This window comes from Eublepharis macularius, chromosome 2 (genome assembly GCF_028583425.1).
Source record: "Eublepharis macularius isolate TG4126 chromosome 2, MPM_Emac_v1.0, whole genome shotgun sequence".
Lineage (NCBI taxonomy): Eukaryota > Metazoa > Chordata > Lepidosauria > Squamata > Eublepharidae > Eublepharis > Eublepharis macularius.
This window is the reverse complement of record NC_072791.1, coordinates 24,454,172-24,466,313: the sequence shown is the minus strand read 5'-3', so window position 1 is coordinate 24,466,313 and position 12,142 is coordinate 24,454,172. Positions and strand designations below refer to the sequence as shown.

The following is a 12,142-nucleotide window of genomic DNA, read 5'->3' as shown; positions in this document are numbered from 1 at the left end:
GGGTGCTGGAGGGAGTGTTGGAGGAGGTGCGGGGGGTGGGAGCGCGCACCACAAAGCAGCAGCCACCTATCTCTCCCGCCCCGTGCCACCGCCAGCACAAGCCCCTGGCCGGGTGCAGCCACCACGGGCAGGCATCTGCGGCGGCACAGGCGACCGAGCGGGAGAGCTCAGAGGCCGCCCGCCGCAGTGATTGGGCCGGCGATGGCGCACTCCCATGATGATGTCACGTGTGACATCATCGTGCAGGCTGGTGTGCGCGCACTTGCGCGCGTGCGGAGGGGGGGACGCCCGCCCGCCCGGCCGGCCACGTGTGCTGCAAACCCTTGCGCCACCCCTGATGGTGTTATACTGTAAATTTGATAGAACGCAATGTTTAAAACTTGGCTGCACCCATTTATGTATTGAATAAATATGCCCAACACAAACATCCTACATTATACCAGCACAGACATTGATATCCTCAGATTTAGGTAGTATTATAGAAAAAGTTCTATGTCATTTGGAATGCACATGAGTCCTTATCCTCTTTGATTATGTGCCCCTGACTTCCAGTTTAGAAGCAATGAAGAGAGAAATGGGAAGATTTACTTACTTCATTTATATCCTACATTTCTCCCCAGTGGGCATTCTTCCCTCTTCCATTATATCCTCACAACAACAGCCCTGTGATGTAGGTTAGGTTGAGAGGATGTGAATATCTCAAGGTCATCCAGCAAGCTGCCCAGGCAGAGTGGAGATTTGAACCTGGGTCTCCCAGATCCTAGTCTGATACTAGCACAGGTGGGATTGTTGATGAGCTAAAGCGTTCTTCTTAAAAGAATTTGTTCTACCTTTGCAAGATTTGGCTAAGAAGCCATATGTTTTTAAACTTCTGTTTCAGGTGGTGTTAGTGCTGCTGTGGGGTACCCACTGGACACCGTAAAGGTATTTAAAATTGTATTTTTCTAAATACTTCTGAAACAACAGCATATCTAACCCCCTTGGAATAAGTTAGATTGGGAAGTCCCTTATTTCCCTCCTCACAAAGACAGTAACTAGAACGGGAGGGTATGGAGGAGGGTATGTACACAATATCTCTGCTGGAAATCTTCATGAATGTGAGGTAAACAAAATGATTTCCAGATTTCCCCACCAATGTATGCTTTCTCCATTTTTGTCATTTCTTTTGGGACTCTCAGCTTATAGAGAACAGCAGATGGCAACCCCCCCCCCCCAATATCTTGGCACCTGAACAAACTCCAAAATGTGCCATTTCCCAGTAACAAATTAAATAAGTTGTGGCTTACTGCCTTTAAGTGGCACACAAAACCTGCTACCTGAGGTAAATTTCTCATCTGGCCTAATTGTAGGGTACCCAGTGACAAGCTCTCGGTGGAGCCTGGAGATCTCCCAGAGTTACAACTGATCTCCAGACAGCAGAGATCATTTCCCTGCAGAAAATGGCTGCTTGGGAGGACGGACATTATGGTTCCTCTCCTCTGCAAACTCTGCCCTGCCCAGGATCTGCCCCAAATGTCCAGAACTCTCCCAACCCAGAGCTGGAAGCCCTAATTACAAGAGGAAGAGACTGAACTGACAAAATGGAGGCATGTGCATGTTATGTGTGTGTACATGCAGAAAGAATGAAAACATGTCTACACCTTACTCTGTCAAGGCCGAAATACACATTAGGAAGAAAACATGGGGTTCCGACACCCATGTATTTCCTGTTACATGGCACTTGCAAGGGATAATGTGAGTAGAATGGAGCAAAGTCCTTCTCCTGGATGAAAATTCTTCCTGAAATGCTCTGTGGAGCAGCTTTTAATTATCCCCCCCCCCCCAGATGGTCTCTGAAACTGGAATTAAACTAGCCTGGGGGAATTTTGCTGGACAGAATGGGTGGATGTGAGAGGGGGTACATTCCCTTGACTGGTTCTCCCCTACAAATGTCCCTTCTGTCCCTGCATTCATGTTATCTCAGCAAATAAAGGTTTTGAAACAATAGTTTGCTGAGGTAACATGTAGTCCCATCTCACTTGGGCTTGGATACAGTAGAGGATTTCTACCAATTCCCCCTATCACCCGGGAGAAGCATTTTGAGGAGAATTTTGAGCTGGAGAGGTGGTGGAGTGGTCATGATGAGGGAATTCTCACTCCCCTGATGGAAATCCTTTCTGTCAGAAGAAATTATCACAGAATCCAAATCTTTGGTGTGGCAAACGGGCTGGTTTTCTTCTCCCTTGCTCTTTTGACCAAAATAAGAATGGCTTGAAACATCTGTCAGGAAGCAGTAATCACTTCTTTTTGGATGCTGAGAGGCCAACCAAAGCCCACTATAAATGGCTTTAGAGAACCTACTCAGAAAATACAGGCTGGGCACCATTTTCTTAACTCTTGCTCTAGCCCTTGAGGGTGTCTGGTGGGTTGCATTGTTCTGAGGATGAGGGAAATGATTCCTCAGGAGGGACAAACTGGTATCCTCTTGCACCAAAAATATCCCTCTGGGGAACAGGTGCTCTTCATAATGAGTGATTTGCTGTATAGGAATGGAGAGGTGGACAAGCTCTTTGATATGAGCTGCTTCCCTTGTGTGGCGAGGACATCACACATTATCTTCAGAGGTGGGTTGGTTGCATGGGTGCATACGGACAGGGCTTTTTTTCTGGGAAAAGAGGTGGTGGAACTCAGTGGTGGAACTCAAGACTGCACAATGATGGCACTTTGGGTCAGCTGGAACAAGGGGGGAGTTTTTTTTAAAGTTTAAATTGCCCATGGCAAAAATGGTCACATGGACGGTGGCCCCGCCCCCTTGATCTCCAGACAGAGGGGAGTTTAGATTGCCCTCCATGCTGCTTGGCAGTGCAGAGGACAATCTAAACTCCCCTCTGTCTGGAGATCAGGGGGCAGGGCCACCGGCCATGTGACCATTTTTAAGAGGAGCCGGAACTCCGTTCCACCGCGTTCCTGCTGAAAAAAAGCCCTGCATACGGACATCGATAACATTAGGAAATCTAGTTCTGGAAGGGGAAAAAATTAGATTACTAGGCAGAAGGATAAAATTCAGGTCCTCCAAGGCAACATTCTCAGTAGTCAAGCAGAGATTAGGACTGGAGTCCCCATGCATGGAGGAGACAGTGGTGATGGGGTTCTTTCAGACACTGGAGAATGCCTTGGGACAAGTCGATCTTGCCCCAAAGTCATGCTCTGCTTGACCTAACTGGAATCAGACTGCTATTAACTTAAATTCATGCTCTTACAGGTGAGAATTCAGACAGAGAGAAGATATCATGGAATACGGCACTGTATCATAGAAACATACAGAACAGAAAAGGTACATATTGCAAAATCCCTGTTGACTACGGCTTATTGCGTAGATCTCTCATTCTCTCTGTTTCTATCACAACCTTGAGTTCAGGAGGATAAAGTGGGATAGAAATGTTTCAAATAAATAAATACTCATCCATCTATCCACGCACATGCACAGAGAATCTAGCAGTTCGTTTATTTGTTTGTAAAACTCCATCAGAATTACTCTTTATAAACCCCATGTTTTGGAAATTTTGAGCAGGTTAGGCAAGCCAGTCACTCATCCTTCTCACTCTGTTTTTAAAAGATATTTTCTCCCACTTTCTGCTCAAATTAGGTGCCTGGTTTCTTCAGAGGTGTCTCAATGACAATTGTAATGGCATCGTTTATTTCATCATTTTCATTTGGTGTCTACAAAAACTTCCTTTACAACATCTGCAAATTAAGATACGGCTCTGCAGACAGCAAGCCATCAAAGATGGATGTATCTTTTGCTGGGTGTGCTACTGGCGCAGTCCGGGTAGGTTAAGAGTATAATAATGTATCATTAAATACAGGGCTTTTTTTTCTGGGAAAAGAGGTGGTAGAACTCAGTGGGTTGCCAGCACAGGGGGCAACTCTTGGTTGGAGGTGGTCCCCCTGGTACCACATGTGCTAGCGCAAAGTGCACGCATGTTCCCAGGGCCAATGATGTCACTTTGGGTCAGCTGGAACGGGGGGGAGTTTTTAAAAGTTTAAGTTGCCCTCGGCGAAAATGGTCACATGCCACTGGAGCGGCACGGAGGGCAATTTAAACTCCTCTCTGTCTGGAGATCAGGGGGTGGGGCCACCAGCCATGTGACCATTTTCAAGAGGTTCCATTCCACCACGTTCCAGCTGAAGAAAATCCCTGATTAAATATATGTATCATCAAATAACTTGAAAGAGGAAAGATTATGCACACACTTCATTTGGGTAGCAGAAGTACTTTCAAAACTATTCCTTATCATTTATTTTATTCTTTTAAAAATGTTTCTCTTTGCCTTTTTCTTAAACAAAGACTCAAAGTAACTTTTCCATCACCATCTGAGGAGTTTTTATTGTATGTAGTGTTTTAAATTGTATTGTAATGTTTTATCTGCTTTTATGTAAATTAAAATGTTGGGCTCTGCCCTGAGCCTGCTCAGCAGGGAGGGCGGATTAAAAATCTAATAAATGAATGAATGAATGAAGTGGAGTTACAAATAAATAAAGCAAAACTGATACCAACAATTAAATAACTATCATAAAATGCTTTAAAAACAGCACATTAGCGCATGCCAAATCTTTGCCCCAAGTGTGCTTGCATTTCAAAAGGCTATCCTAATGAAACACTGTCCACCTTTTCCCATGCTCTCTTAATGGCTGTATATAAAAATATGGGTTTGTCAGTGTAGATTTTTTCTCTTAAAGCTATTATTACATGAGTACTTGGAATGAATTATTCTAGTTCTTTCCCCTTAGGAAAAGAGATCTACAGATGGTACAACATGGATACATTCCACGGTGAACATCTTTCTTTTGATTATCTTGGAAGCCTGGTAGATTGATACAGTGGATAGAAATGAATGTATATTGTTCCAGGCATGTCATTGGGTTGGCAAAAGGCCAGAGAGTTGAGAATAGAATGATGATGACTTGAGATCTCTAGGATCTGATATGGGATACATGAATGGAATGAAGCCATCTTGATCGTCAGGTCCCCCAAATAGTTTTGCTTGCTTATCCTGGATCTATTTTCTAGTTCTTCATAATACCCAGACAGAGTATAGCTAAAGGTCCTTAACTTTTATTCTTCCACTTCCTAATCAGGTTGTGCTATTGGCACCTGCAGAGATAGCCAAAGTAAGGCTGCAGATCCAGAAAGAGCCACACCACTTGATGGCATCAACCCATCTCTTTGACTCCAAGCCTAAGTACCATGGTGCTGTGCACTGCTTGCGGATGATAATAAAGGAAGAAGGCCTTGGAGGTCTGTACAAGGGATCTTTGGCTCTGCTGTGTAGAGACTGCCATTCATCTGCAACCTATTTCCTTACCTATTCAGCTCTCTGTGACTGGCTTACTCCAGCTGGGAAAGACAAACCAGGTACATAGAAAACACCTCGGGGCTACCTTCATAGGCTACCTGCAAGCTCTGTCTTGGGAATTTTGGGGTTAGTACATGGGGAGGGACTTCCATTTCTCCCAAGCTGCCATTTTCTCCAGGGTATCTAATCTTTGTAGTCTGACAACTGTGTACTATCCGTTGATATAGATATGTTCTTACTGGGTAGTTTCCACATAGTTTAATATGTCATGTTCAAATTATTTATGTTTGTTTCCAACATTATTTCATCTACGTATTCCTGTATTCTAATTTATGCTTCTGTGGTCCTGATTCTGAATTTGAATTTATGTTTCATTTTGAATTTCTGCAATGCATACCCTATTGTACTGTTTATTGAATATCCCAGCAGGTGATCATGTTGACTTACACTATGTAATCCACTTTCAGTCTCAGTGAGAAGGGCAGAATATTGAATGAATGAATGAATGAATGAATGAATGAATGAATGAATGAATGAATGAATGAATATACAGCAAACATCTGTAGCACATAGGTAGCCAACTTCCAGTTAAATTCCTGCAGATTTGGGGGTGGTGTGGTGCCTGGGGAGGGAAGAGTTGGGGGAGAGGACAGAAGAGGGATCTCAATGCAGATACGATGCCATCAACCTCATTCTCCAAAGTTGTCATTTTCTCCAAGGGAACAGATCTCTATAGTCTGGAGATCAATAGTAATTCCAGGGGAACTCCAGTCCCCGCTTTAGATTGGCAGCTCTAATAGTACAGATTATTAAAAGAGTTTTTAAAAGAGAACAGATGAGAAATGAAGACACCCACATTACTTAATTATAACAGGAAAGAAGCTTTTCCTCTGATGCCTTAATGATTAGCTTTAAATAAGCCCCTCTTTTTTCAAATACATGTTGTGTAAACCATGGGAATTATCTACATTAAATAAAATAAACAGCTTGTAAACTTGAAGACAGACATTAAAAAAATAGGTACCCTGGCCATTCTGACATCTTAGCAACAGTTTAAGGACTCTAAAAAAATCCACTTGCATTTTGAGTTTTTGAACCTCCTGTTTTCCCCAAGGTGAGTACTTGAAAATATCATTATTTATTCAGAGCAGGTCATATTACATAATAGTAAAGAAAGAGTCCAATAGCACCTTTAAGACTAACCAACTTTACTGTAGCATAAGCTTTTGAGAACCACAGCTCTCTTCGTCAGATGCATCACGAAGAGAACTGTAGTTGGTTGTTGTGGGTTTTCCGGGCTGTATTGCCGTGGTCTTGGCATTGTAGTTCCTGACGTTTCGCCAGCAGCTGTGGCTGGCATCAAGAACTGTAGTTCTTGAAAGCTTATGCTACAGTAAAGTTGTTTAGTCTTAAAGGTGCTACTGGACTCTTTACTATTTTGCGACTATGGACTAACACAGATAACTCCTCTGGATTTATGGTCATATTACATATATTTTAATGGTTCACACAAAAAAGGAAAACTCTCCTTAAAGGTGTCTCAGGGTGTGCACTAATGTTCCTGCAAACAGAGAGTGTTGTGAGTGAACTCAGCACCCCCTCTACTGTTCATAAACACACATACGGTCTCCAGACTGAATGTCTGCTCTCTCTCCCCCCTCTCTCCACGTGCTTTTAAAATTTGGCTATGCACTTTGCAGATTTATCTGATTAATGATGTGCACATTCCCGTTGGCTATGACCTAGGAGGACAGGTTTGCTTTGGGCTTGATTTGGGGAAAGGGAAAGGTTGTGCATCTGTCCAAAACTGGGCTGCAAATCAGCGCTCTGCTGGTTCAGATCCCACTACTGCCATGAGCTTAGGAGGTGGCCTTGGATAAGTCACTCCTCTCAGCCCCAGATCCCCAGCTGTATTGTGGAAATAACAATAACAATGCCTTTGCTCACCACCCAGAGTGGGGCACTAATCTGTCTAGAAGAGCGATATGCAAGTGCAGTTATTATTATAATACGATAAATGCCACTAGGGCAGGGGTCCCCGAAGTGGTGTCTGTGGGTACCATGGTACCTGCCAGTACCTTTCCTGGCACCTGCTATGTGTTTTTAGAAAACAGGCAAGGCTATATGGGGCTGTTGCCCATCAGGAAAACATTTTTATGCATAACTTCCTGTGGTTTTGTGGTTGGTTCCGCCCCCCGCAGCAGCCATTTTGTGGTTTTACCCACCATCCTTTGTCAGAATTCCAAAGATGCCCATTGGCTCAAAAAAGTTTGGATCCCTGCACCAGAGTCTAGCTGCCCCTAGAGGCTTTGCAACGCACTAACATAGGTGAAAATTGCTCAAAAGGCAGTGAGTGTGCTCACTGCTAAAATGAAGTATATTTATGCGTGTATAAAACCTTCAGCCCAACATTGACTCTGTATTTTATTATATTAGAGGATGTTGAAATCTCTCAACCACTACAACTTTGACTGACAGGGGAAGATGTTGCTTTCATCACTTCCCTGTTTTCTTTTCCCTTTTTACATCTGAAGAGTGACACAAGCAACCTTGAGAAACTAAACAGGCTTATTTTCTTGGGTCACTAAACAGCCTAAAGGAAGTGCTGGAGGCGCTTGCCTTTTGCATCATGATAGCGCTGGAGTTTGTTCTGAGCCAGACTGCACACGAGGTTCTGCTTGGGTTACAATACAGAATGTGCTGTGAGTGACAGGAGATTTCTTTTATAAACTGCCCACCCACCAAATGCACATTGCCAGTTTTGACAGGAAGGTATAAAAACATGTGATGATATGCTTTTATTGTATTTTAATTTTGTGTAATGTTTTTAGTAATGTGGGAGCTAATAATTTTTACCTCTTTTTTCACCTTGAGAATAAGAATGCTGTTATATTTTATGTTGGTCTAGGACCGTTTTAATAAAGATCAATCAATCGATCGATCGATCGATTGATCAACAGCTTCAGTCTCTGGTTGCTTCCACAAGTCCTTACTGAGACGGCCTGCCAACGGAACTTTGGCGGTTTATCTCACTCATGACACACATCATTGTTTCCCATGCGCGAGCAGGTCATGATGATCCCGGTTTTTAAGCGCTTTTTGTGAAACTTGTTTTAGTCCATTTTCATTTTTTATGCTGGTTTTTCTGTGTGATAATCTAGCGTATCAATGTATATGGATGCTTTTTTGTGCTTTTGAAGTGCCCTCACACAAATCTCCAACCCCTCCTCTCACCATTACCCATCCCACACAAATTTCTGGCTCTCATGCTCAGTTGTATAATCCCCCCCTTTTTTTACTTTTTAAAATGGTCCTTGCACTATTACAATATCTATGTATACAAAGGGAATGATACTGCAGTACTTGCTACATTGGATCACTCAGCAATCAGACTATGAGTCTAGGAACAACCTTGGGAATGGAATGTTATTTCTGATTTTATTTCAAACTAGCAATAAGGCCCGTTGTTTGGGAAAATACAACGGGCCTTAGCAGCGCTCCCCCTCCCCGTGCCTCTCCCCACAGCATCAGTGAAGGGGGGGGATCGGGGAAGAGAGCAGGGGTTCCCCCCTCCTCCAATACCTCAGCCACCACTTGGCCTGTGCACAGCCCTCACAAGGCCCCACGGAGGCAGTGGGGAGTCCCGTCCCCACTGCTGTGGGACTTTGGGAGAGGCTCACCCCTGCGCTGAGCCTTTCTGCAGCCGTGCTGGGCCCTTCCGGGCCTCTGTAGGCCCCAAGGAGGCAGCAGGGAGGCAAACCATTTTGCCCCCCCCCACTTGCTTCTTATCCCTGCACACTGCGCCTCCGCAGGGATAAGGAGTGAATGGTGAGGAACACAGTTTGTCTTTTACATAGTAGGACATGGAATCGTGTGATCGCGCTACCCTACTGTTCGCATATTTATTAAACACTTTTGCATTTAAAACTTTGAGCGGGAAATCAATGGTAGAAAATGGAGTACTGCGTATGCCCAGTTTGTACAGAAGCTGAAAGACGACAACGGTATAGCGCAATTCTGCATGCACTCAAAAGAAAAAAAAGGAAAGCTGGGCGGGAATGCACCAACGTCATTTGTGACGAGGCACAGATAAAGAACGCATTTTCTGTTTTGGGACACGCCCCCCCCCCCGGTGACAAACACTCACAAAACAGGCATGAGGACAATGTACGTGGAAGGTGAGTTCTCAAAGCAGATTGGGAAGATGCGACTTTGGGACAGGGAAAACCCCCAAAATTTGGAGCGTGTGGAAGCGACCCCTGTTGAAGGAGAAAGGAAACTGAGAGGGGTGTGTGTTCAGATCATAGTGTCCTGGGAGCTGGAAGCGGAAACTTCAAGTATGATTCCTAATCCAGCAAAGACTCTATATGTGGATTCCTGCTTCTCTATGCACATCACCCTTAATGGACTGCAGCATGGACTGTTTTACTGAATTAATGATATTAAGATTTATATTCCACTTCCCACACGAAGTTTCCCAAACAGATAACAAATAAAGAAACTCTGTACAAAATACAAAATAATAAAGCATTAAAATGATAGTAAAGATTACAACCAAAGTTAGGAATTGTTGGGGCATTCTGCAAAGTAACCCGCCTGTACTTACAGTGCAATGCTATGGAGAGTTACTCCAGTCTAAGCAGATTGAAGTCAATGGACTTAGACTGGATTAACTCACCATAGGATTGCACTGTGAGTCTCCCAAAATCTCTGTGGTTTTTTGGGAGAAATAAAAAGGCCTTCAAGCACTGATGAAACTTGCAAGCATGGCCATGGGGTTAAGGGTACTGAATCATAGCAGTACAACTGCAGAATATGAAATGTGAAGCTGTCCTATACAGCATCAGACTGTCAATCTTTCCATCACCTTTCACTGGAAGTGTCAGGCACTGGACCTGGGGCCTTCTGCCTGCAAAATCAGGTGTTCTGCCACTGAGACACAGCCCCTAGAATAAGTTAGCACAGATTGTGCAAATTGCACGATGTGGTCAGAATACCTATTATGAAATTCTGTTTGAACTTCAGTTGTGAAATCAGTTGGCTAATAGATCAATTCTTCTGATGTCATCCTACAGTTCTTCTCTACAAGGATTTTTTAAAAAAATCAAACAAATACACAAATGTGTCCCTCCCTGGTTTCTTAATAACTTAACCTTCGTCTGCTTTTAAATGCACAATTACACAGACATAACATTGAAAAAGGGCTCCAAGATTGACAAAAGATCGTTCATCTGGCTGTTCATGTTACCAAAGGTGCAAAACAGTTGGGACAATTTTCCCACTGGAAGACAGTGGAGGAGGGGAAATATGGTGAAATATTGGATGGATGTTATTTTTAGCACTTGACTTTCTCCAGCACCAGAAACCAGCATCCCTGCCATGTAATGCCTGGGAAAGATGGAAGTGGGGAGAAGTGGCTGGGCTGTTGTCCGCTTATTTAAAAAAATGGAGACATGCTGAAGAGGTGCACAGTTGAGTAAAGATGGGGAAAAGGTTTTAAAAATTAAACTCTCACAAAACAGGGAGACACGGTTGCACGGAGAAGGTCCCAATTTTAATCCCGGACAAGTAAGGTTCTGTCATACGATTGATGTCACATGACATCATAGTCACATGGCTGTGATGTCATGTACTTGCAGCTCGTTGGGTCCCATGTTGCTGCCTGGGGTTAAAGATGGGTTCTGGGGTCTGTTAATGTTGAAGAATACTGCATTATTCAGCAACAGTGATCCTGGAAAGAATGACGTTTTCACTGTGTCTGATTTAACTGGCAACCCTGTCTGTGAGTCTGAGTTAGTTAATAAGGTTAAGAACAAATAATTTACAAGTGGAAATGTGGTCTATTAAGTAAAGAGGCTTTGGGTCGGAGCCTTTTGCCTGGTGCTGGTTGCAATAGGCCACAAAGTGCCTTGCAACTATATTAGTGTTTTTATTTTGCCTATTGTATTTAGAATAGAAGAGAGTCCAGTAGCACCTTTAAGACGAACTAACTTTACTGTAGCACAAGCTTTCGAGAACCACAGTTCTCTTCGTCAGATGCATGATGAAGAGAACTATGGTTCTCGAAAGCTTATGCTACAGTAAAGTTGGTTGGTCTTAAAGGTGCTACTGGACTCTCTTCTATTTTGCTACTACAGACTAACACAGCTAAGTCCTCTGTATTTAGAATAACATTGAGCTTGGGATCTTTGCTTTACAAACTGTGGATTAATTTTTTCAGGATTTACTGAATATTAACAACAGTTCGTTTTCCTTATATGTTTGCAGACCTCTGGGCTGTACTTCTTGCTGGGGGCTGTGCTGGAGTGCTGGGTTGGGGTGCAGCGACCCCCATGGATGTCATTAAATCGCGGATGCAGGCTGATGGTAAATACACCGGACTGATGCATTGTGCCAGGGAGAGCATAAAAGAAGAAGGAGTGAGAGTTCTTTTCAAGGGTCTTGGACTCAACTCTGTCCGGGCTTTTCCTGCTAACATGATGATTTTCTTCATATATGAAGCTGTGCTGAGGCTCGGAGAACGTTTGGCGAAGTGAAGAGGCCATTAACCTTTTTGAAATGTTTACCAAAATGCGGAAGTGTCTTTCAACAAGAAGGCATTCCGTGAAATTAGAAATGGAGGGAGGGGGAAAGCGGATATGGGAGATGCACATAGGTTTTGTCAGCCTCCAGTGGTGCCTGGAAATCTTCCAGAATTACATCTGATATCCAGACAGAGATCAGTTCCCCTGGAGAAAATGGCAGCGTTGAAGGGTAGAGTTTATGGCATCACATCCCTGCTCCCTCCCCCAAATCCACTTTTCCCA

General features: G+C 43.7%; 1 protein-coding gene across 1 annotated transcript; it reads left to right on the top strand.

Moving 5' to 3' along the window:
• The first annotated feature begins 201 nt into the window (after positions 1 to 201).
• On the top strand, positions 202 to 11,872 carry SLC25A47 (solute carrier family 25 member 47). The gene is made up of 6 exons (XM_054972394.1): positions 202 to 250; positions 881 to 924; positions 3,242 to 3,313; positions 3,626 to 3,808; positions 5,119 to 5,395; positions 11,604 to 11,872. The coding sequence occupies exons 1-6, from the start codon at positions 202 to 204 to the stop codon at positions 11,870 to 11,872; spliced, it is 894 nt and encodes a 297-aa protein (XP_054828369.1).
• Positions 11,873 to 12,142: the final 270 nt, after the last annotated feature.